We start from the raw sequence: 27540 nt of genomic DNA on the forward strand, positions 1-27540 counted from the left end.
GAATATTGAGAGAAATTAACTGATAATTTAAATCAATTAAAAACACAGCTTTATCTTGTGAAGCTGACTTATAAGATACAGATAATAATATTATAATATCAGAGTTTATTAATTAATCACACTAAGCTTGTCAATCTGACTTCTCAGATCTATTTGAATAATCAATTCTCTAAGAAAAAGATCAATAAGATCTCTTCTAAGTAATTAATAATAAGATCTAAACAGTACTGTGACAGCTTCAGTGCAGAGAAACTAAAGAAGAATTTCAAGTATTCTGATTCTTCACTCACTGTGAAGAATTATTAAAAAAGATTTGATAAAGATCTCTATTTTAACTGCAGAGCTGATAATTACTATGTTAGTGATTATAAGAAGCTGAAGAAGAGAAGAAATTAAGAAGACATCTTCTCAAAGTTAACTTCTCTTCTGATAAACATATCTGTAGAAGATAAAGAAGAGAAAGAAAAGAATTGATAATTCTCATATCTCTGAGTTTATGTTACAATTACAATGTATACTCTGAATAAGAAGATATCAGTGAGATGTCTACTCAACTCTGAGATAAATATTAACTTCATATTTTATTTCTTTTCTTTGATGAAGAATTGAAAGAAGATAGATCTGTCAGATCATGTGAAATTTATAGATGAAATAAAATATCACTGTTTTGTGATTCAAAGGTTGCTTAAGCCAGCGTACGATTACAGGCGTACGCCGGCTTCTTATATATTGAATCTCATACACTAAATTAATTAGTGGCTGCTAGAGTCCCCTTTACATTCATACACTAGTAGTTTGAAAGCGGCCGCGTTATTATCCGACAGTCATACATTCTCCCGAACTACATCCTCTCTCACCAGATTCAGTCACGCCCACGTGACCATGTCATACACTCTAGCTTCATGTGAATTAGCTCATCACTAGTGTTTCACAATTGTGTGATCTATCTCTGATTCAGCTAGTATTCTGTATACACTCTTATAAAGAAACTTTCACTATATTACATTACTTATTCACTAACTTTTCTCATTCTTTAATCATCTTCTTCATCATTATCATCATTGAATATTACTATCTCATTCAAGATTTCTACTTCTTCTTCTATTCAACTCTTTTTATCTGTTCATCTATCACATTATATATGTTTCTGACAATGACTTCTCATTCTCATAACAAGTGTCATTGTAGTGCTCATATCAGGCAGTTCATTAGCAGTAAGTGTAACATGTTGTGAAACATGGTCAGGACTTGTTTATCTTCTAATAATCACCAGAATGTACTACTATGAATGGCACATCTTCTTCATCTTCTTATACACTCTCTTCACCTTCTCATACATTCTTGACTGTTTCTCTTCTCAGCAGGTTTCTGATCACATTTTCTGGCACAATTTTGTGTGAATGCAGATGCTGATATGTTGTTTTTATTCACATAGAATCTTCATACATTGACAGATCCGTGTCTGTCAATGATAGTGAACCTGATGTGAAATCATTGATTGAGAACTTGAAGGACGCAATAATAAAGAAATTACTTGTATTATGTGTGACTGAGTCTTCTGTGTCTCTCTTTGTCTCTTCTGCTGCTCTCTTCTCTGCTGCTTCTCTCTCTGTCTCTTTCTCTGTCACTTCTCAATCTTCTACACTTGCCTCTGTGTCTGGTTCTCTCACTCTCACTATCTCTGTTCCTGCAACTTCTACTCTCACTACTTCTGGTTTTACTGTCTCTACCTTTCTTACTAGCTCTCCCTGTTTCAAGAAGATATTGCATAGACTCAGTGAATCATGTTTCTCAGTATATACACTCTCACTCTTCTTACTGACTTCTAGAACAATTTATTATATGAAGATAATGTACAATATGACTATCTGAAACTTAATCACAGATGCTGATTATTATGTTTATTTTAAATATTTATAATGAGAGAATCATTTATTCATATCAGAGAATCATCTCTCTTCTCAACAGTGTTGAGATTGTAAGTCTTTTTCTTTTTATCTTTTCTTTCTGATGCTGATTTTCCTGTTCTTAGAGAAAATTATTATGAGTTTTGCTATGCATGAAGTCATGATATTCATAGATATTAAGAAACTTTTTATAACTGTAAAGTTCAATATTGCTAAGATATCTGTTCTGATAAATTTCTTCAGAATAATAGATCTATATCAGTCTATTCTCTAGTATCTGTTATCTGACTTTGTAATGCAGATAAAAGATATCTGTGTTTTCAGAAATGAGAACACAGATGTTGTACTCTTTTACATCTGCAGATATAAGACTTGTACATCTTGTCTAAGATGTTATTGTGAAAATGAGCTGTTTACATACTATGTTCTACTTTCTATATTCTTCTGTATCTCTCTCTCTCTTTCTGAGAAGTCTCATGTATGTTGTAATTACATGTACAACTCTAAGATCAGTGAGTGTTTATTCAGTAACTGTTTTCATCTCTAATTTTATGATTTTTATATACTAATAATAATTCTTAGTTACTCTGATGTCAGAGGCTATTCTGATTAAAGATGATAATATCACTGAGACTATTCTCTTTTATCTTCAAGCTTCTTCTATCACTTTCTCTCTCTTCTCTGCAGGGAAGATTGTGTGTATACTGAATTATAAGTATTCAGTCTCAGATGACTTCTGTTATTCATCTGATTCTGTGTCTTTTTCTTCTTCTGTTTCTTCTGTCTCTGTCTCTTCTGCTCTAACTTCTGATTCTGTAGATTTCATGCTCTTCTTCAATTTCTCTATGTATACACATGTGCATTTCTATATTAGCATTTCAGTCAATCTTGTAATCAATGATATTAATGTCATATACAGAGCAGTAGAGAAATCAAAGATATGTATGATATTATTATAAGAGTAGCTTACAATTCTTGAATCTCTTATAAATCTTAAGTTTTGAGATTTTCTTTGTTTTTGATGTTTTTCAGATGATATAATGTTGAAAATAGATTAAATATATGATGTATAAAAATGAATGAGATGTGTATAATAACATTTATCTTTTTACAGTTAACTCTTATAGTTGATGATTAATTCATTATCTCTTTTCTTTTCTTATGCTTTTTCTTTATCTGCTAGTCACTACTCTTATGCAATCTCTATATAATACAGTGTTCAGTGACTAGGTTCAGCAGCTTTCATCTTTGTAATTCTGTCTTATGTATTATACTGTCTCTCTTCACTCACTTAGATTACTACAGTGAACAGCTCATTGAAACTAATCTTATCTGATCTCTGAGTATCTTCAGAGATTGAGATAACTTAATCTCACATATCTGCAGATATTTCAGATAGTTTATTCTCTATGATCTCTGTGATTGAACTAATATAAACAGTTAAATTCAACTCTGAATTTCTTTTTCTTCTGTAATCTGACTTATATACAAGTCTGCTGCTCTGAGACTGCTCTTTACTGTGTTACATCTGCTATCTGTGACATATTATTATATAACTGGCTACAGTCTCATCACTTATTGAAGTGTGATATTTATCTGATTTCTTCATTACTTCTCATTCTTTTCTTATAATTGTGAAAAGATTGAAATAAGTGAGATCATCTGATTTATAAGTGTCTATGATTTCTCTTACTTTATGAGACTTTTCAATTATAAGTCTCTTCTTTTTCAACACTGATGGTAGTGCTGTGAATGACTATAATTTACTTGAGTCTTGTATCTTTGCTTTTATAAGTCATGAATCATTGATTAAGTTGTATAAGACTCATCTCTCTGATTCTTTCAATGTGTATGTTTTCAGAGAATGTGATTTGAGTATTTTATATGACTTAAATCACCTAGATTAAAACTTCTCAGAACTCTTATTATGTATAAGAACTCATATTTTTATCTTGAGACTTGATTTCTTAACAAGTGAGTCTTATATTCTTTTCAATTGAATTGCTTAGTTCAGAAGTAACTCATTAGCTTTTACACGTGTGTGGCTGATCTCTTTCAATCTTGATTCTGTGTCTGTGACTGTTGTGTCTGTGATTGTTGCATTCACAGCTGCTGTTTTCTCTCTCATCTTTTCTGAAGTATTCTTCAGAATGCGCGGATGCAATTCATATAACAGGTAGAATGATGAACACTTGAAGACTGCATACTGTTGAATCCGTGTGATCAATAGTGCCTGTCTGAGATATTCATCTCATAGTCTCATAGACTTGCTCACTAGATATTTTATCAGTATGTTACTCAAGATTTCATTCAAGTGTTTCACTTTTCTGTTTATCTGTGAATGATATGATGTTGTTCTATGATGTCTTGTCTGTAACTGACTCATGAAATGCCTCACTGCTTCTTTCATGAGATTTACACTGTTATCAGTTAGAATCTCACATGACATTTCATAGTTGATATAGATCTTATTATGTAGAAACTTCACTATCATCTTCTCTGTCATCTCTGAAACTGCTTTCACAACTGGTCAGTCAGTAGTGTAATCAATAGCAGTGATTATTCATTGATTTTCATTTGATATTCATAGTAATATGTCTATGAGATTCATCTCTTATTGTTTGAATAGTTGTATTGTATACTTTATCTGATATTATACTTCTTCATATTCTAATCCTTTCTTAGATTCTTTCACAACCTGGTAATTCAGGCACTTGTGAGTGTATATCTGAATGTTCTCAGTCATGCTTGATCAGTATACTCTTGATTTAAGTACACTCATGAGTTCAGAGCTTTCTAAGTGACTGAATTTCTTGTGTATGTGAGTTATTAAGTTGTGTCTAAATAAAGATTCTAGATAGAGAGCTTCTGTGTATTCTAGATCATGATAAAGTATAATGTTGTTTTTCAATTTTCTCAGCTTGAAGTTCAGAAGCATCTCTTCTACTACTTTCATAAGATACTTATTATCTGACATCTTGCTATTCTTCAAGTGAGAGATTATAATGTTCACTCATTCTGATTTCTTGCATTCTCTCAGTGTGTTTAATGTGAATGTCTCTTATATCTGATTTGCAGAACTCTCACTTATGAAATCAGGTCTGTGACTGATTATATCAGACATCACTGTGTCTGATCTCTTTTGATATTTGATATGAAGATTATATGCTTGAAACTCTGAGATTCAATGTGCTAAGTATTTAAAAGATTTTATTATTAATTATAGATAGATGAGACTTTCATGATCTGTGATCACTGTTGTTGTATGCTTATTATTGATATATCTATCTCACAATGTCAGTGCATGCTTGATTGCTAGCAATTTCTTTTCATACACTGAGTAATTGAGCTCAGTGCCTGATAGTTTTCTATCATTGTACATCACTGAGTGCAGCTTGCTGTTCTTACTCATCTGTAGAAGTGTGTCTCTGATAGCTCATTTAAATGTGTCTGTCTCAATATAGAAAGATTTATCATGATCTGATTGAATAAGCACTGAGAATGTTGTTACATGTTCTCTCAGTGTGAGAAAAGCCTCTTCACATGCAGTATTTCAGATAATTGAATAAAACTTCTTCTTTTGCAGATTTGCATCTGTTTCTCTTAAGAGATCTGAGAGTAGTACAGATATTCATGCAAAATTCTTGATAAATCTGTAATAGTATGAGATTAACTCAAGGAACTGTTATACATGATGTATATTTCTCAGTCATGACTAATTTGCTATGACATTCAATTTCTCTGAAATAAAGTGTATACAGTCATCACTCACTACATGTTCTATGAACTTCAACTCTTTCATTTTAAACACATACTTGATTGATTTGATGTAGAGCTTATACTCTGTCAGAGTTATAAGCACTTCATTGAGATACTTCAGATATTTGTTATATGAGTTTGAAAAGACTAGAATGTTATTGAGATATATGAGACATAAGATTTCATTCTGTTTATAAAGAATTGTATTCATCATTGTTTGAAAGATGACAGGTGCATTTATCAGACTGAATAATATTATCAGGAATTTGAACTTCTCTCATTGTGTATTAAACACAGTTCATGAGACTGACAGTTCATCTATACAGATCTGTCAGTATTCTGAGAGAAGATTGATCTTTGATAGATATCAGATATTTCTAATCATATTCAACTGTTGTTGAATCTGTGACAGTGAATATTCATTCTTGATTGTAAGCTTGTTAAGTACTCAATAATTGATACATATTCATTACTTCTCACTCACCTTTTTCATGAATAGAACTGGAAAGCCTCATGCACTTGATGAGAATTGTATGAGACTATGTTCTAGAAGGTCAGTGATCTGATACTTCTATTCTTCAAGATGCATTTATGACAGAGAGTATGCATTCTGATTGACTGGTTTTATGTTCTCTGTGTCAATCTCATGTACAAATTCTCATTTCAGCAGTAATTCTGATGAAAGATCTGTTTGAAAGATCTTCTCATACTTCTTCAGAAGCTTCTTCATACACTTGTTCTTCTGTATATTCTTTATCTTGATTTTCTCCACTTCTGAGTTCTGTATGACATACAGAATACTTTCAGATGAGGTCTTGTGAATTATTCTCTTTACTTATTAATGTGTAAGCAGATTTAACTCTTCTATATCAGAGATGTGAAATGTTCTTCTTATATCAGTTAATAGAATTGTATGAATCATTTTCTTTCTATCAGTCAACTGTATATGATATGTACATCATTGAATCTGTGAATTGAATCTTTGAAATTAATTAAGTCTGAGAATAAGATTGTATTTCATGTTCTGCAGCTCTTGCACTCAAATATAGCAAGATTATTCTCTGAAGTGTAAGGAAACTCTTACTCTTACAGATGATATCAAATATTAATTATCAGATAATCTTATATGTCAGAAATTCTTCACTCAGTGAATCTCTTTCAATCTTTGAATTATATAATTATTAATATATTGTGTAGAAGCTTCTGTATCTGCTAATACTTTTGCAGTTATCTCTTAATTCTTACTCAAGTGCTCTCTATACATTAACATTTCAGGTCTTAAGACATTGAGATGAGTGTTCACTTCATTCTCACTTATATCTCATTCAGAAGCCTACTTCTTCTTTGCATTTACAGAATTCAGAGAGTCATCTAACATGAGCATCTCTTTCACTTTGAAGACTTTTTATAGAATATCAGTAAGTGTCTCTGAACTCACTGATTCTGCTAGTTTTTTAACTCTCTTGCTTCTCTTGACTGTGTATGCTGAGTGTAATCTTTTACATCATGATTTTAGTATCTGCAGTTGAAGCAAGCTCAATGCTCATAATATCAAGATTTTCACTCAGAGAATCTCTTTTTTAAGAGATTTAATACTTTAGTAATGATATTCAGATCTAGATTCATTGTGTCTGAGTGTGTAACTTGTATTATAGAAGTCTGATTATCTGTTCTTCACTGAGATATACTCAATTGCAGTATTTTCTGTTATAATTAACTCACTTATTTCTGTATAATGAGAATATTGTATGCTTTCTTCACTGTGTCTAACTGTGAGATTAAGCATTTTCATTTCACTCTTAACTCAGATATAAGATTATGAATGAAGATCTGTAAACAGAAAGATCTTAAAAGCTCTTCATTCAATGTGAGATAGTGTAAACTAAAGTATGTGAAGTATAATATAAGATTACTCACTTGTCTATACTCAGTGAAGTGTTTATAATACTTATCTCATGCATTCACTTTCTCAAAGTTGTGCAAGATTCACTTGAAAAACTCATTTTATATTTATAAGAATGAATATTACTCTGAGTCTGTGAGATTCATCTTTTCATCAGTTATTTATAATGACTTCACTTTTTCACATAGAAATGTGATAGATCTTAAGACTTGTTGAAATTCTGTTAACTATCTATCTGTGAGTTTATATTTAATCTGATAATATAATCATATCTGACTTAGTCAGCTGATTGCAGCATCATTTTTTTAATTGTTATTGAAGCTTAATAACTTCAGCAGATCTTCTGACTTAATGTATTTCATACTCAGATTCTCATTCTGTGCAGTGATCTCTGATGATGTGTATACTTCTGAAGAGATTATGAATAATTGTAATGAGATCTTCAGATTTGATATAGTTGTTTATCTATGTAAATGTTCAATCTTCTGCTACAGATCTAAGATCTGATTTTCTCTATTCTTATTAATGATGATAATTGCATCAGTGAAGCTCTTTATAGTGAATACTTGATCTACAGTGAATGTCAATTGTTGTTTGACTTCTGCCTCAGCCTGCCACTGTGTACGCAAGGCCTCAATCTCATTTAGAATTCTTGTATGTATATAAAGCTTCAATTTCAGTTCAGTAGTCTCAGCTGTTTTTCTTACTGCTTCAAGTAAACTCTCTGAGAGATTCTGCATATCTTTCAGTTCAGATAGCAGAGAAGAGTGTTGTTTGTATCAGTTAGAAAAGATATTCATTTCAGTGATTTTCTTGTTAATTGTACAATGTCTATCATTATATTGCTGTATTGTTATATCACTATATTGCTGTATTATTATATGATTTCTGTTATCATTGTACAACTCTGATAATGATCACCTCTTCTTTTATTCTTCTTTTAAGTAGGGAGCAGACTTCTTTGAATTCAGTTCATCACTCTCATTCCCTTTCTCACATCTCATTTGTTTGCATACATGGCATTCACCTGAGTATGAAGTTTTCCCTCAATAAGTGAAGCAGCATTAATTGAATACTCTTTCACTCATCACTCTTTGTACACTATCTTTTGAGGTGTTCTAGAACCACACTGACATGATAACTATGAATCACTTTATAGATGGAATTATCACACTCTGAAGAAGCCTGCACTTCTCACCGGTTTTTAGACATACTATCAGATGTGATTCAAAGGTTGCTTAAGCCAGCATACGATTACAGGCGTACGCCGGCTTCTTATATATTGAATCTCGTACACTAAATTAATTAGTGGCCGCTAGGGCCCCCTTTACATTCGTACGCTAGTAGTTCGGAAGCGGCCGCGTTATTATCCGACGGTCGTACGTTCTCCCGAACCACAGTTTTAACATAATTCAAGCAAAGTGTGTGATCACAGACTTAGAAGAAATCTTCAAGAAGAGCAGTCTGCTTCTTTACACAGTTAATATTATAGATAAGAATATCATTCTAAATCTTCTGTAATTGAGAGAAAACAATTCTCTTATTAACTGAGTTACTTAGATGTGACAGTACTATCTCACTAATGAAGAGACAGTGATAGAGAAATCTGAAGAGTTTCATCAGAAGAATCTTGAGAAAAAGATTGAGTTAATATACTATATAGCAGGTGATTGAGACTTGAAAATAGATAAAGAAGTCATCATTCTCACTGTAAGATTAGCAGCAGTATCTGTTATTGAAGATGAATATATATAACATCTCTTTACAGATTTTAAGAATGTCTTTTTGAAAAGAAAAGCAGTGAAGTTTCCTGATATCAAGATATAATATAAGATTTATCTTGAAGATAATACAACAGTGCTGTACAGATCTCTTTATAACTTATCTGTAAAGAAATTAAATGTTCTGCATAAATATCTTGAAGAAGTGCAATCAAAGAACTGAATATATTTATCAAAGAGTTCAGCAGAGATGTCTATACTCTTTATACTCAAGAAGAATGATAGACTATGTCTATATATAGACTACAGAGATCTCAATAAGATGATGATTAAGAATTACTATTTACTATCATTGATTGATAAGATGATTGATTGATTATCTGAAGCAAGAGTGTTCTTAAAGATTGATATATAAAATATCTATCATAGAATCAGAGTTAATAAAGATGACATTTGAAAAACAGCTTTTCATACTAAGTACAGTAATTTTGAATATCTTGTTTTATCTTTTAGTCTTTGTAATGCTTCAGTTATCTTTCAGATCTATATAAATAAGATACTGCAGAGTCTTGTCAATGTCTTCTATATAGTATATCTGAACAACATTTTAATCTTCTTGAAATCAGAGAAAGAATATAATATTCATATTCAAGAAGTGTTGAGTCACTTGAGACAGTATTAACTCTATATAAACACTGAAAAATACTTGTTCTACATGCAGGAGATTGATTTCTTAGATTATATTATTAAGATGAATGACATTTCAATGAACAGAAGTCAGGTCTTCACTATTGAGAACTGATAAGCACTGTGAATATATCACAAGATGCAGATATTTCTAGAATTTATGTATTTCTACAGATAATTCATCTATACATATTCACAGATTACTGTCTCTCTTACAGATCTGTTAAAGAGAAGTGTGAAAGACAGAAAAATAAAACTGTTTATTCTCACTTAAGACACTGTACAGATATTTGCAGAATTGAAACAAGCTTTCACAGATATTATAATACTGAATCACTTTAATCTCAACTTACTTAATCAGTGTGAGACTGATGTATTCAGAAATAAAATCTATGAAATCTTTTCACAGTTAACACTGAAGATCTTTCAATGTTGAAAGAATCAGAGAATAATTATCTCTGAGAAAATAGATAATGAATTATCTGTGAGAGAAGACTTTTTCACAGAGTCTATAAGACACTGTGAATAAAGATCAGTAATCTTCTTCTCTAAGAAGTTATCACTCACACAGAGAAGATATGATACTCATGATTAGAAGATATTAGTAATTATTAAATTCTTTAAGATCTGATAATATTATCTTCAGAGTAATAAGTACTCAGTGCAAGTTCTCACTGATTATATAAATCTGTGTTACTTCTTGATAACAAAGAGCTTGATAGAATGTCAAGTCAGATGAGTAGAGCTGCTTTCAGAGTATGATTTCTATATCTGATACTGTTCAGATCAGCTTAACTCTGCTAACATACTATCTAGATAATCTAATTATAATATCATTGATGCAGAGAAGAATTCTACAAAAGAATCTCTATCATCACTACAGAAGAAGCTAACTACAGAGAGTTGAAGTTCTCTAAAGCTCAGAAACAGCACTGAAGAGACAGCTGTATAACTCAGTATAGAAGATGAAAAAGAATCTGAGTCTCTGTGAGAGACTGACACTGAAGATCATGAGCTTCTTATATTATATCTTACAATCATTGAATTAATAAAGAATGAAACAGTCTACAATCTTTCAATCTGACTACTTTTGAAATTCATTAATAAATTATAGAAGAGGGATATCTCTACTACAGCTTGAATTCAAAAGTTAAAGAAGAAAGAATTCAGTTCAAACTTGAAAGAGACAGACTCTGAGTAAGACAGTGCTGCTAAGAAATCAAGTCACTGATAACTAGAAGAATATAAACTTCTACTACTGAATGATTCAATCTTCATCTCTTATAGCAGAGCAGTGCACTAGAAGTTATTAAGAATTCATCATAATAATTCTCATGCAGGACACTTCAGATTAGAGAAGACTGAGAAGCTTTTAAAATGTAAATACACTTAAGACAAGCTCTGAGCAGATGTTAAAGAGTATATTAAGACTTATAATATCTATCAAAGAATAAAGATTCTACAGTATAAGTAATACAATGAGTTGATATCACTGTCTATTTTAAAGAGCTTATAACAGAATCTATCAATGAATTTCATAGTTGATCTGCTGAAGTCAACAAGAGTCAAAGAATATAACTTAATTTTAATTATTATTGACTGTTTCATGAAGATGATCAGATATATTTCTATTTATAAAAAGATTAAAGTCTCTGAATTGACTGATCTATTTTTAGATATCATTATTTATAATCACAGTGCTCTGAAATCATTAATAATAGATTGAGAATCTCTCTTCATCAGTAAATACTGATCAGCTTTTTACTATTATCTTATAATAAGATGTCTTCTCAGTATCATATTTCATTCACAGATTGATAATCAGACTGAATATCAAAATCAGATACTAGAACAGTATCTTTAAATATTCTATTTATATTATCAGAATAATTAACTCAAACATCTTCTGATCACTGAATTTATATATAATAATATAAAGAATACAATCTTAAAAGTATCTTCTTTTTATACTTATTATGAATATAATTCTTCATTATTCAGTGACATTGTGAACAACATTTCAAAGAAAGAGATAGACAGTCAGAATATCAGACAGATATAGAGAATGAAGTATTTTTCAGTATTAGAAGTAAAAGTAAGATTGAAACTTTTAAATAAAATTTATAAGAAGACAGTGAAAAGTATTCACTACACTTAGAAGTAATAGATAAAATACTATAATTGAAAATATCTTCTGATGAAGTTCTTGATAGAAGATCAAGTACTATTTTTAGTAAAGAATATTAAGATAATAAGACTGTGTAAGAAGCTCAGTGAGTGATGACTAGAATCTTTTCTGATAATAAGAGTAATAAGTAAGTAGATATATAAGTTAAAATTACTCACAGAATTGAAATCAATTTATTCTATTTTTCACATTTTCTATTTAAAGCTCTATAAGTAATGTCTCAGAGTGAAGCTATCTTGACTGAATAATATCAAGATCAAGAGTAATACTGAATATCTTATAGAGAAAATATTGAATAAGTGAATATATTACAGCAAGCTTCAATATCTTGTTAAATAAGAAGAATATTTATTATCAGAGAATTTATAAGAACTGCTTAAGTATTTGAAAAATACTGAGAAAGAGATTGCAAGCTATAAGATGACTAGTAAAGACTATCTTATTATATATATATCAGAGATATTAAGTAAGAAATACTACTTAAAGACTTCTTATTTTTCTTAAAGAATTTTTTAGAGATTATCTCACAGTGATAAGTCAGTGTCTTATAGACTCTGTAGCACTCTTCTTCTATTTTCTCTCAAAGAGTTTTTTAAGAGTTTAATAAGACTACACAAGTGTAAAATTTCTGAAACAGTTAATAAGAAAAGAAAGAAATATTTAAAATCAATAAAAAGATTAATATTAATCAATTCACAGACTGCTGCTAATCTAATAAGATTACAGCTTACTGAAAAAGTAAAAAAGAAGCAATCTCAGAGTCTACTTATCAATAATCACACTCTTATTAAACTTATTCTTTATCATTGAAGTCTTCAGTATTAGTATCTTTATCTGCTGAGAAGTTAGTACTGCAGTGCTACAGAGAAGCATGCTATAGAAGAGTATAAGAGATACTTAAAGTATGGTTCGGAAGAACGTACGACCGTCGGATAATACCGCGGCCGCTTCCGAACTACTAGCGTACGCATACAAGTGTAAAGGGGCCATAGCGTATGCTAATTAATTTAGTGTACAAGATTACAATATAAGAAGCTGGCATACACCTGTAATTGTATGCTGGCTTAAGCAACCTTTGAATCACATCTGATAGCATGTCTAAAAACCAGTGAGGAGCGCAGGCTCCTTCAGAGTGTGATAATTCCATCTATGAAGTGATTCATAGTTATCATGCCAGTGTGGTTCTAGAATGTCTCAAAAGATAGCATATGAAGAGTGGTGAGCAGAAGAGCATCTGATTGATGCTGCTTCACTTGTTGAGAAAAAACTTCACATTCAGGTGAATGCCATGTATGAGATGTGAACAGATGAGGTGTGAGAAAGAGAATGGAAGCAGTGAACCAGATTCAAAGAAGTCTGCTCCCTACTTAAAAGAAGGATAAAAGAAGAGGTGATCATCACCGGAGTTGTACAATGATAACAGAGTGATATAGTGATATAACAATATAGTGATATAATAATACAGTGATATAGTGATATAATGATACAGTGATAACAATAGACATTATACAATTAACAAGAAATCACTGAAATGAATACCTTCTCTAGCTGATACAAACAACACCCTTCTCTGCTACCTGAACTGGAAGATATGCAGAACCTCTCAGAGGGTTTACTCAAAGCAGTAAGAAAAGTGACTGAGACTGCTGAACTGGAATTGAAGCTCCATACATGTATGAGGATTCTAAATGAGATTGAGGCCTTGCATACACAGTGACAGGCTGAGGCAGAGGCTAAACAACAATTGACATTCACTGTGAATCAAGTATTCACTATGAAGAGCTTCACCAACACAATTGCCATCATCAATAAGAATAGAGAAAACCAGATCTTAGGCCTGCAGCAGGAGATTGAATGTTTATACAGACAGGTGACTACACTGAACCTGGAGGTTTCATCACAATTGTTCACAACCTCTTCAGAAGTGTACACATCATCAGAGACTGCTGCGCAGAATGAGAATCTGAGCATGAAATACATCAAGCTGAGAGATCTGCCAGAGTCATCAAGCTTCAATGACAACTGAAAAAATGATGCTGCAATCAGCTGGCTAAGTCAGATATGATCATATTATCAGATTGAATATGAACTCACAGGCAGACAGTCAATGAAATTTCAACAAGTCTTAAGATCTGCCGCGTTTCTACGCGGAAAAGTGAAGTCATTATAAATGACTGATGAAAAGATGAACCTTGCAGACTTGAAGTGATATTCATTCTCACAAATATGAAATGAGTTTTCCAAATGAATCTTGCACAACTTTGAGAAAGTAGATATATGAGACAAGTGTTACAAACACTTCACTGAGTGTAGACAAGTGAGTGATCTTATATCATACTTCACACACTTCAGTTTATACTATCTTGCATTGAATGAAGAGCTTTCAACATCTTTCTGTTTACAGATCTTCATTCATGGTCTTACACCTGAGTTGAGAGTGGAATGAAAATGCTTAACCTCACAGTCAGACACAGTAAAGGAAGCATATAATATTCTCATTGTACAGGAATAAGTAAGTCAATTGTGACAGAAAATACTGCAATCAAGTATGTCTCAGTGAAGAATGAGTAATCAGACTTCTATGATACAAGTCACACACTCAGATGTGATGGATCTAGATCTGAATGTCATCACTAAAGTGCTGAATCCTCTGAAAAAGAGATCCTCTGGGTGAAAATCTTGATGTTGTGAGCATTGAGCTTGTTTCAACTGTGAATGCCAAAATCATGGTGTAAAAGATTGCACTCAATGTGTGCAGTCAAAAAACTAGCAGAATCAGTGAGCTCAGAGACACTTGCTGATATTCTATGAAAAGCCTTCAAAGTGAAAGAGATGCCTGTGTTAGATGACTCTCTGAATCCTGTGAATGCAAAGAAGAAGCAGGCTTCTGAATGGGGTGCAGGTGAGAATGATGAAGTGAACACTCATCTCAATGCCTTAAGGCCTGAAATGTTAATGTATAGGGGGCACTTGAGTAAGAATTGAGAGATGGCTGCAAAAGTGTTAGTGAACACAGGAGCTTCTACACAATATATTGATGATCATATGATCTGAAGATTGAAAGAGGTCTGCTGAGTGAAGAATCCCTGATGCATAAGATTATCTGATAACTGATATTTGATATCATCTGCAAGAGTAAGAGTTCTCTTGCACTTTGAAGAATGATCTTGCTATATTTGGGCGTGAGAGCTGCAGAATGTGGAATATGACCTTATTCTCAGACTTGATTGATTTCAAAGATTCAATCTGCAGATTCAATGATGAACATGTCATATGCAGTTGATTAATAGAAAGAAAATGGTTCATACAATCCTATCAACTGATATGAGAAGGACATTCCATGTCTCTGATATAGAAGGGTTAAATCTGCTTACACATCAACAAGCAAAGAGAATGATTCACAAGACCTCATCTGAAAGCATCCTGTATGTCATACAGGACCTGGAAGTGGAGGAAACTAAGATAAAGAATATGTGAGAGGACAAGTGTATGAAGAAGCTTCTGAAGAAGCATGAAAAGGTCTTTCAAACAGACCTTTCACTGGAATTGCCGCCGGAATGAGGATTTGTACATGAGATTGACATGGGGGATGCAAAACCAGTCAATCAGAATGCATATTCCCTGTCATAAATGCACCTTGAAGAACAGAAGCATCAGATCACTGATCTTCTAGAATGTAGTCTCATACAACTCTCATCAAGTGTGTGAGGCTTTTCAGTTCTATTCATGAAAAAGGTGAGTGAAGAGTGACAGATGTGTATTAATTATCAAGCACTCAACAAGCTAATGATCAAGAATGAATATTCACTGCCATGAATCCAACAACAGTTAAATATGGTTGGAAATGCCTGATATCTATTGAAGATTGATCTTCTCTCAGAATACTGGCAGATCTGTGTAGACAAACTGTCAGTCCTGTGAACTGCATTTAATATGCAATGAGAGAAGTTTGAATTCCTAGCAATGTCATTCAGTCTGACAAATGTGCCTGTCATCTTTCAAATGATGATGAATACAATCCTTTATAAATAGAATAAAACCTCATGCCTTGTATATCTTGATAACATTCTAGTCTTTTCAAACTCATACAATGAATATCTGAAGCATCTTGATGAAGTGCTTACAACTCTGGCAGAGCATAAGCTCTACATCAAATCAACCAAGTGTGTGTTTAGAATGGAAGAGTTGGAGTTCATGAGACATGTAGTGAGTGATGGCTGTATACACCCCATCTCAGAGAAATTGAATGTCATAGTGAATTGACTGTGGCTGAGGAATGTACATCATGTACAACAGTTTCTTGAGTTGATCTCATATTACTGCAGGTTTATCAAGGATTTCACATGAATATCTGCATCACTCTCAGATCTCTTAAGAGAAACAGATACAAATCTGTGAAAGAAGAAGTTTCATTCAATCATCTGAAATGCTGCGTGTGAAGAGGCTTTTCTCACACTGAGAAAATGTGTAATAACATTCTCAGTGCTTATTCAACCAGATTGTGATAAACCTTTCTATATCAAGACAGACACATTCAAATAAGCTATCAGAGACACTCTTCTACAGATGGACAAGGACAGCAAGCTGCACTCAGTGGCATACAATGGTAGGAAACTATCAAGCGCTGAGCTCAATTACTCAGTGCATGAAAAGGAATTGCTAGTGATCAAGCACACACTGGTGTTATGAGATAGATATATTGACAACAGGCATATGACAACAGTGATCATGAATCATGAAAGTCTCATCTATCTACAATCAATGATAAAACCTTTCAAATGCTTAGTATGTTGAATCTCAGAGTTTTAAGTGTACAATCTTCATATCAAATATCAAAAGGGATTGAACACAGTGATGCTGAATGCAATCAGTTGCAGACCTGATTTCATGAGTGAGGGTTCTGTGAACCAGGCACAAGAGATGTTCATGTTAAATGTGCTGAGAGGATGCAAGGAATCAGAATGAGTGAACACTATGATCTCTCACTTGGAGAATGACAAGGTGTTGAATGATAAGCATCTTGTGAGAGTAGTAGAAGAGATGCTTTCAAACTTCAAGCTGGGGAAATTGAGAAATGAAAATGATGTTGTGCTTTACTGTGATCTAGGATATGCAGAAGCTCTCTATCTAGAACCTTCATTTAGATGTGACTTGGTGGCTCATATGCACAAGGAATTCAGTCACTTAGAAAGCCCTGGACTCATGGGTGTACTTGAACCAAGAGTGTACTGACCAAGCATGGCCGAGGACATTCAGGTGTATACTCACAAGTGCCTGAATTACCAGGTTGTGAAAGAATCTAAGAAAGGATTAGAATGCAAAGAAGCATAACATCAGATGAAGTGTATAATACAACTGTTCAAACAATGAGAGATGGACCTCATAGACATATTGCCGCGAATGCTAAATGAAAATTGATGAATAATCACTGCTATTGATTACACTACTGACTGGTCAGTCATGAAAGCAGTTCCAGAGGTGACAGAGAAGGTGATGGCAAAGTTCCTACATGATGAGATCTATGTCAACTATGAAATGCCGCGCGAGATTCTAACTGATAATGATGTGAACCTTGTAGGAGAAGTGATGAGGCATTTTGTGAGCCAGTTACAGACAAGACATTGTAGAACAATGTCATATCATCCGCGGATGAATGAGAAGGTGGAACACTTGAATGAAATCTTGAGCAACATGCTGATGAAATATCTAGTGGGTAAGTCTATGAGACTATGAGATGAATATCTCAGGCAGGTGCTATTGACCACACAGATTCAACAGTATGCAGTCTCCAAGTGTTCATCATTCTACCTGTTGTATGAATTGCATCCGCGCATTCTGAAGAATGCTTTGGAAAAGATGAGAAAGGAAACAGCAGTTGCAGATGCAACAGTTGCAGATGTGAAACCAAGATTGAAAGAGATCAGCTATGCACATGCAAAAGCTAATGAGTTACTCCTGAACTGAGCAATTCAATTGAAAAGAATATGAGACTCACTTGTTAAGGAATTGAGTCTCAAGATGAGAATGTGAGTTCTTATACACAATGAGAGTTCTGAGAAGTTTTAATCTAGGTGATTTAAGTCATATAAAATACTCAAATCACATTCTCTGAGAATGTACACATTGGAAGAATCAGAGAAATGAGTCTTATACAACTTAATCAATGATTCATAACTTATGAAAGTAAGAGTGTAAGATCTGAGTGAATTATGATTATCTACAGCACTATTGTCAGTGTTGAAAAAGAAGAGACTTACAATTGAAAAGTCTCATGAAGTAAGAGAAATCATAGACACTTATAAATCAGATGATCTTACTTATTCTGATCTTTCCATAATTACAAGGAAAGAATGGGAAGAAATGAAGAAATCAGATGAACATCACACTTCAATAAGTGATGAGACTGTAGCTAGTTGTATAATAACATGCTGCAGACAGTAGGTGCAACATGACAAAGAGTGGTCTCAAAGTGGCAGACTTGCATATGAGTCAGGTCACAGAAGAAAAAGGAATTCAGAGTTGAATTTGACTGTTTACATCAGTTCAATTGTGAAGATCACAGAGGATGAACTATCTGAAACATCTGTGAATGCATGAGACCAAGTTATCTCAATCTCTGAGAATGCTCAGAGATCAGATGAGGTTAGTTTTGATGAGCTGTTTGCTGTAGTGATCTGAGCGGGTGAAGAGAGACAGTATAATGCATGAGACAGAATTACAAAGATGAAAGCTGCTGAACCTAGTCACTGAACACTGTATTATATAGAGGTTGTGTAAGAGTAGTGACTAGCAGATAAAGAAAAAGTGTAAGAAAAAGAAAAGAGATAATGAATTGATCATCAACTGTAAGAATTAGCTGTAAAAAGACAAATGTTATCATACACATCTCATTCATTTTTATATGTCACATGTTTAATCTATTTTCAACACCACATCACCTGAAAAACATCAAAAACAAAGGAAATCTCAAAACTCAAGATCTGTAAGAGATTTGAGGGCTGCAAGCCATTCTTATAATAATACTGTGCATATCTCTGATTCCTCTACTGCTCTGTGTATGATATTAATGTCATTTATCACAAGATTGACTGGAATGCCAATATAGGAATGTATACACATATGTGTAGAGAAATTGAAGGAGAGCGCAGGACCTGCAGGACCAGGAGTCAGGGCAGGGAGGACAGAGGCAGAAGAAACAGAAGGAGAAGGTGCAGGACTGAACAAATGACAGTGAGAGTCATCTGAAGCTGAATGCTTACAATCTGATATGTGCACAACCTTCTCTGCAGAAAAGGGAGAGAAAGTGATGAGAGAAGCTTGAGAGTGGAAGAGAGTAGTCTCAGTAATGTTGTTATCTTTGATTAAAATGGCCTCTGGTGCTGAAGCAACTAAGAACTATTGTTAGTATATGAAACTGCAGAATCAGGGGTGGGAACAGTTACTGAATGAACATCTGCTGGCCTTAGAATTGTACATGCAATTACAACACACACGAGGCTCCTCAGGAAGAGAGAGAGAGATATGAGGGAATGCAGGAAGCAGAACACAGCATGCGAACAGCTCATTCCCATGACAACATTTCCAACCGCTCCACCACGAACTCGCTCGATTTTTCGAATAAGAACCCGCCGATAGATCCATCGAAAAGCCCTCGATCATACGAGCACTTTGACCCCATCGCCGACCGCATACCCCGTGTGGTGGTGGAGTTATCCAGCCAAACGTGAACCGGACGTTGTTCGAAGCTCCTGTGTGGGATTATCCCCCGTTCTCCCCTACCACACCACAACCCCGGGCCAGAGTGCCATACAAATTGTAAGGTGAAGTGACCTAGCCATATGCACCAATCTTCTCGATTTTGGAAGACCCCCGACCTGTAGTTGTGGAGATATCCGAGGAGCGACCTCCGCGAAAACCCTGTCCATCTTTGATGTTCCAAAACACCAACGCCAAGTCTCACCCTCGTACCGCCCTTCCCAATCTGGCCCATCCCCGGCAGAAAAATACAAAAAGATACCTCGGCGATAATATCAAGCACATAATCAACGGACTCTTCTGAAGTGCAACCTCCACGGTCCGCCGCCAGTGTATCTAGACTTCAACACCAAGTCTCACCCCTGTACTACCCCTCTCAATCTGGCCCATCCCCAGCAGAACGATACAAAAAGATACCTCGGCAACAGTATTCAATACATAACCAGTGGACAACGAGTCAACAGCACATCAACAACTATAAAATCAGTATACCTCAAGGTCTGACTGAGCCTTTGATCCCTGCACAGTGAGATATATTAAATCTAGTTTTAATACCTCAATATTCAATAGATTCTGCAAGGGATTGAGAACAGCAACACTAGGTTTCTATTGAATTTGAGAATTAACTCTATATTGATATAATCATTGACAAAGTCTTCTATTTTGAGATATAAATAACCAGTTCCTCTACATCCCGCTGGCAATATTTATATTATCATATAGAAACAGACTTATATTCTCTATAATATCAAGACCCTGAAGAGGGAAAGTCTTGGTAGGGGGTATACAGTAGTGCATATCTTAGCAGTTTCTATCTCATTCTTCTGCAGCAGTTAATGCAAAAAAAAAAAAGATCTTAGAAATAGTTTTTTACTTCTCTTGAAAAAGTAAGGTGTTTTTCTCTGGGTTTTACACAATATTCTTACAAAGAATTAAAAACAGAGTTGTTTTCTGTCATAATTTCATATTCTTTTAAGTAAGAATTACTATTTCAGTGGCTGAAGAGCTTTCATTAATACTTAATTCTTTTTTACACTCTTTATTAACTGATTTGAGTTGCACACTTGTTGTGTGAGGAGAATTGGATGATTTAGAATAAAATTGAATAGTTTTAATCAATTTCTCTGCAAAAAATTGATTTATTTTTTGTCAGTTTTTCTCTCAAAAACTGTCATATCATCTGATTTATTATCAATTGATATCATACTTTTCCTCACTGTATCCCAAGAAAGAGATTGTAAAGATTTTATTGATTTATCTTAAAAATCAATTTTAGTTTATTAGATTCTCTTCAAAAATCTAACCTAGTTACTGAACTAGTGTGAAAAAAATCAGGTGTTTTATACACAAAAGTCTTTTATTCTTCTTTTGAAACAGTCTGACCAACTTTTCAATTGAAAACAGACTTAGAAATATCTCAATTGAAACAGTCTGACCAACTTTTCATTGAGTGAAAACAATGAGTTCAAAAATACACTCAGTTGATGTGGAAAAAGATGCTTTCTCAAATGCTATTCCTGAGATTGAAATTCTGAAGAGAAGAAAGAAAGAAGAAATAGAGAAACAACAAGTTCTTGAAATACAGGAACTTGAAAAAGCAAGCAAGATTCTTGGAAAGCAGTGTCTGAGTGAGATGAATGAAGAAGTTCTGTTAATTCTTCATGCTCAGGCCAGACAACTACAGGAGGTGATCAAGTTCAAACTTGGAATCTCAAACACAGTTCAAAAAACCTTGAAAATTCCTAGTACAATCACTGACTCTTCATCTTACTCTTTTTCTTCCTTTCTTCCTACTCCTTCTTCTTCTTTGAATCAGAAGAAAACATATGCTCAAGCAGCTGAATCTGCTGTCTCTAAACCTGCTGTCTCAAAACCTGCTCAAAATCCTGAGAAAACTGAGAAGAATACTGCTCATGCCTCTATTCATGGAAAAGTGGAAAAGAAAATGTAAAAAGAGAAAAACTTTCAAATCTCTAGAAATAGAAGACTCATTCTCAAAGTCTCAAACCAGGACATTCTGCAAAGAAACAAGCTAAACTCAAATCTCATTTTCAGAATCAGAAATGAAATTAATCAGCAGTTCTTTTCTCAGTTGATGACTGATATTGAAGTTCAAAAACCAGTTATAGCTTCAATTGAGCCATTATTCTTTGGAAACTCTATTATTCTGACTACAATGCCTGAATTCAGTGCTGAATTCCTTATTCAGAATGAGAATCTCTGGAAGTCAGCAGTAGAATCATTGCTAAACACAATAATTCTATCTGAAAGAGATGAAAAGTGGGGCAAATTCATTCTTCATGATATTCCAGTTGAAATTTTTGACTGTGAAGAAGGAATGCTACTTCTCAAAAATGAATTGGAAGAATACAACTCCATTCAACTGAGAAAGGAGCCTGTATGGCTAAATTCAATTGAGTTCAGACAAAGCAGGAGAAATGCCTCTGTTCTAGTATATACAAAAACCCTTGAACAGTCAAAGATCTCTGAAGTAAGAGTAGCAGGTTTGAAAATGAGAGTTCATGAATACAAAGACTCAAGAGTGAATCTCAAAGCTCAAACACAGTGTTCAAACTGTCAAAGATATGGACACTTTGCAATCTCATGTTTTAGAGACTCAAAATGTGCATTCTGTGCCAGAGATCACAAAACTAGTGAGCATAAATGTGAAACATGCTCAAAAAGAGGTGAAATTTGTCAACATACTCTGCTTAAGTGCTCTAATTGTAAAGAAAAACATGCATCTAGCTCTAAAGAATGTATGTTTGCTCCTAGAACTCAAAAGAACTGGAGAAAAGATGAAGCTCAAAGTCAATCTAGAACTGAAGAGAAGAGTCAAGCCAGTAAACTCACAACTGCAAGCTCAAAAAGAAGAAACTCTCAATTATCTAAGTCTTCAAACTCCAATTCTCCAGCAAAATGTAAACAGAATTTGAATTCTCAAACTTCTGTTAAGATTAGAGAATTGAGAAATGACTCTGGTGATAAACTAGATATAATGCAAGCAGTTGAGATTCCTACTTTTCAGAACAGTTATAATCTACTATCTGATGATAGTGATTAGATTCTTCTCTACTCTCTTTTAGTATGAATATACAACAAAAACAACAAAAAAAGTTTAAAAACTCTTCAAAAATCACATTTATTCAAAATAATGTGGATAGAAACTCAAATTGCATTTATTCTTGTCTTCAAATTGCATTTGAACAAAAAGTTGATTTTGTACTGCTTCAGGAGCCGAATTTTGATGCTGAGCAAAAATATGTCATTTCTCATTCAAGCTACTACTGCTTTTTACCTCAAAAGTCTGAGATAAAGTCAAGAGTAGTGATCTATGGAAGAAAGAGATCAAGATATCAATTTAATCTAAGATTTGATATCATGTCTGACCCTGATATTCTGGTGGGTGATATTATAGATAAAGAAAATGAGTTTGATACTATACAGCTCATAAATATCTATAATGAAAAGTCATTGAAGGAAAATAACAATATCTGGACAATTGATAGAGGATTTCTGAACATAACTTCATCAAGAAACTCTATAATTGCAGGAGATTTCAATGCACATCATCTCTGGTGGAATTCAGAATGCAAGAGAGCAGTGAGAGCTGATAATCTGGTTGAATGGACCTTTGAGCATTCAATAGATTTGGTTAATAAGTCTGATCAACAAACATTCTTTAGAAAAGGCATGAAACAGAAGTCTATTATAGATCTAACATTCATGTCACAAAATCTAATGGAAAGAAGACTTGTAAACTGGTTTATTGATTCAAATGAGACATCAGGATCAGGTCATGAGATTATTCAATTTGATATTGAACTGAGTGAAAAACAAATGAGTGAAAATCCTCTTCTCTCTAATCAGTATAACTTTGAAAAAGCTGATTGGAAAGCAGTTGAAGAAAGCATAAAACTGTTAAAATCTGAAAGACAGAATGAGCTATATTGGAATTCTGGTCAAGATATCTCAAATGAAATGCTTGAGAATAGAGTGAAGCTTATTACATCTATCATTCTAACAAGTGTTAGAGATAATATTCCAAAAAGAAAATCTTCTGAGTATTCAAAACCTTGGTGGAATGAGAATATCTCATCTAAAAGAAAAGAATTAGCTACTGCTAGAAGAGATTGGAAGAATGATATAATATCTGATGAAGAGTTCAAAACTGTCAGAAATGAATATTTTTCAGATATTAAAAGAGCTAAAACAGACTGCTGGAATAAATTTCTTGAAGAAGCACAAGGGAAGGAAGTTTTTAAAGCTTTTAACTATACTAAAACAAGAAGTGTAGCAAAACTTCCAGCTCTAGAATATGAGTTTCAGAATGAATCATATACAGCAAACTCTTTTGAGGAAAAATGTCAAGCTTTCATGAGAATTCTCTTTCAGAACTCACCAGATTCAGATTCAGATTCAGAGGAAGAGAATATATCACTTCTCAACTACATTGATGAAAATGACTGGGAATGGCCTGATCTTACACAAGATGAATTAGAGTCAGCTATCTTCTCAAGTTCTGTTAAAACTGCTGCAGGTCCAGATTCAATTAATCACTTGATTATTCAAAATACATATTCCTACTTAAAGAATGAATATTTTGAGCTCTTTTTCAATCTCTTGAAAAATGGATATCATCCTGAATGCTGGAGAGAAGCCACTGGAGTGATTCTTGCAAAACCTAATAGAAAAACTTCAATTCCTAAGTCATATAGAGTAATATCTCTATTGAACTGTTTAGGAAAGGTTTTAGAAAAGATAATAGCTACTCGACTATCTTTTATAAGCTCTATAGATGATTCTCTTTTATTCAGTGAACAAATGGGAGGTAGAAAACAGTGTTCTGCAATTGACACTGTTCTCTCAGTTGTTCATGATATTCAAATAGCAAAGCATGAGGGTCTGGTCTCAACTGCAGTTTTTATTGATATAAAAGGAGCGTTTGATCATGTTTCAAAGTCAAAGTTAATTCAGACATTGAAGATATTAAAACTGCCTCTTTCCCTAATAAAATGGGTTAACTGTTTTATGTCTAAAAGAATTATACAACTCTTCTTTGATGGAATGAAACAAGACAAGACTGAGATAAAAATAGGAGTACCACAGGGGTCTCCAATCTCACCCATTTTATTTGCAATATACACTGCATATCTATTCAAAAATAGAAATATGAGAATAGTGCGATCTCCGAGTTATGTGGATGATATTGGTCTAGTCTACAGCTCAAAAACTATCAAAGAGAATTTGAAAGTAATTGAAGAAGCTGCAAAGGAAATCTTTGTTAGAGCAGATATCAATCAAATTCAATTTGATATGGATAAAACTGAGTTAATTCATTTCTTTCCTAGATTCAATGAGAAAGAACTATCTCTAACTCTTTTAAATAGAGAGATTAAACCCAGTGTAAATGTCAAATGGTTAGGAGTATGGTTAAACTCCAAGTTGAATTTTAAATATCACATTCAACAAAGAACTGTCAAGGCAGAAAGACTATTGAACAACATAATCAGACTATCAAATACAGAGAGGGGTCTATCCTTCCAGGCTATGAGACAGTTATATATAGCCTGTATTACATCAGTAGCTGATTATGGAGTTCAAGTTTGGTGGAATAATCAAGGGAATTTCACTGAACTCTTTCAAAGTCTGCAAAACAGAGCCTTGAGAAGAATTCTGGGAGCATTTAAATCATCTCCTATTAAAGCAATGGAAATTGAAGCTTCAATTCCTCCTCCTACTATTAGATTTGAAAAGGCCTGTATGAACTATGCTCTGAGAGTTGTAAAGATGAGCTCAAATCATATAATCAGAGAAAGAGTCTCTTCTTCATTTCCACCAATTAACTCTGGAAATGAACTGGATTGGAATAGATTTCTTGATTGGAATGAAAATAATTCTTCAAAGAAAATGCCTTCTCAACTGTACAGACTATGCTCTCTGATTAAAAATCAATTTTCTTCTTTAAATGTTGAAAAAGTTGATCATGAGAAGTTATCTCCCTGGAGAAAAAAGCTTGAATCTCTTATAGACTTACAAATAAGTGAACTATCAAAAGAGAAAGAATATGAACAGCATTTGAAGAGAATTTCTACAATCAATATAAAAGACTCTATTCTGATTTATTCAGATGGCTCAAAAAATGAGAACTTGAACAGATTGGGCGCAGGCATTGCTTATACTGAAGATAATATTAATTTTATCTCAGATTTCTGGAATCTAGGCTCTGAATGTGAAGTCTTTGATGCTGAACTATTTGCAATAGTGAAAGCTTTCAAACTCATTGAAATAAAATCTCATAAAAGAGGAAATTGTTTGAAAGAGGCATGGATATTCTCTGATAGTCAAGCTGCTTTAAAAAGACTTAGAAATAGTCAGATTCATAATGGTCAAATGAATCTTGAACTGATCTTAAACTCTGTTTTAAAAATTCAAGAGAGAAGAACATCAAAGCTGAGAATTCATCTGCACTGGGTTCCTGCTCATATGAATATTCATGGCAATGAATTGGCTGATTCAGCTGCAAAAAAGGGTGCAGAATTAAGCAGATCTATTCAAAAAATTGTGTCCTGGTCTTTTATAAAGAGAAAAATAAAAGAATCTTGTTTAGACAAGTGGAATGAAAGCTGGCAGAAACAAAAGAAGAGTATACATTATTCAAGATTTGAAACAAAACCCAAGTGGAAATCTTGTTCAATTAAATGTAAAAAGAAAATATTCTCATCTATAATACAGCTGAAACTAGGACATGGCTATTTCAAATCTTATATACAAAGATTTGATGATAGATTTGACTCAATAGAATGCTCATTCTGCAATACAAATGAGAATCCTGAGCATATTATAATGCACTGTGCATTATACAATAGTCTCAGAGCCAGATTGAAAGAGAAGTATGATCTAAATCAATTAAATATGAGATTCTTATTCTCAACTGAGACAGGAATTAAATACTTAATAGACTTTCTATCAGAAACTCAAGCAGCTACAAGAAAATGGCTAAATTCAGAATTATCTGAATATGAAGAGGAGGAAATCAATCAGATATAGTCTGTTAAAACAGCTATACACTCTCTTTTAAGAATTTGTTTTGTTATAGTCTCTCTTTACTTTTTCTTTTTCTGTATCTTTTTCTTTCAATTTCTTTCTATCTATCTATTTAATGTGTCTATCTTTGAGACTGTGTTCTTTCTCTCTTTTCTTTTGTCATGATATTGTCAAATGGTTACAAAGTATCAAAAGAGGTTAAAACACTGCAATTTGTAAACAGTTTTTGTATTCTGGGCTGGAATTTTCTGATTTTGCATATCTGAAATTGATGAATGTACAATAGTTAACTTTACAGACATAGAAAAAACCCTGAGAACTAAAGTTCTCAGGTAGATGTCATAGTCTCTGACTGCATACATCTATAATTGAAGAATAATAATAATAATAATAATAATGACAACATTTCAGACAAGGTGTACAAGCCTCACACCCGCGGGTGTAAAAGAGAATGACATCTGCATTCCTGTTTCTGAAAACATGAATATCTTTTGCCTGCATCATGAAGTCAGACAACAGATATCAGAGAATAGGCTGATATGAATCTATCATTCTGAAAGAATTTGTTAGAGT

The 27540-nt window shown here is 33.3% G+C and overlaps 3 protein-coding genes across 3 annotated transcripts; 2 read left to right on the top strand and 1 right to left on the bottom strand.

Annotated features, from left to right (window-relative positions):
- Positions 1 to 13756: 13756 nt before the first annotated feature.
- Positions 13757 to 14191, top strand: BDCG_05213 (uncharacterized protein; the record flags this gene model as incomplete). Its single annotated transcript, XM_045420876.1, has 2 exons — positions 13757 to 13789; positions 13886 to 14191. The coding sequence occupies 2 exons, from the start codon at positions 13757 to 13759 to the stop codon at positions 14189 to 14191; spliced, it is 339 nt and encodes a 112-aa protein (XP_045276887.1).
- A 5535-nt stretch (positions 14192 to 19726) lies between these two features.
- Positions 19727 to 20155, bottom strand: BDCG_17091 (uncharacterized protein; the record flags this gene model as incomplete). Its single annotated transcript, XM_045426249.1, has 1 exon — positions 19727 to 20155. One exon carries the CDS (start codon positions 20153 to 20155, stop codon positions 19727 to 19729), a length of 429 nt encoding a protein of 142 aa, XP_045281173.1.
- Positions 20156 to 22096: 1941 nt separating this feature from the next.
- Positions 22097 to 22984, top strand: BDCG_17092 (uncharacterized protein; the record flags this gene model as incomplete). The annotated part of the gene is made up of 4 exons (XM_045426250.1): positions 22097 to 22318; positions 22397 to 22424; positions 22534 to 22679; positions 22706 to 22984. 4 exons carry the CDS (start codon positions 22097 to 22099, stop codon positions 22982 to 22984), a joined length of 675 nt encoding a protein of 224 aa, XP_045281174.1.
- Positions 22985 to 27540: the final 4556 nt, after the last annotated feature.

The sequence above is a fragment of the Blastomyces dermatitidis genome (genome assembly GCF_000003525.1).
Source record: "Blastomyces dermatitidis ER-3 genomic scaffold supercont1.5, whole genome shotgun sequence".
NCBI classification, from domain to species: Eukaryota; Fungi; Ascomycota; class Eurotiomycetes; order Onygenales; family Ajellomycetaceae; genus Blastomyces; species Blastomyces dermatitidis.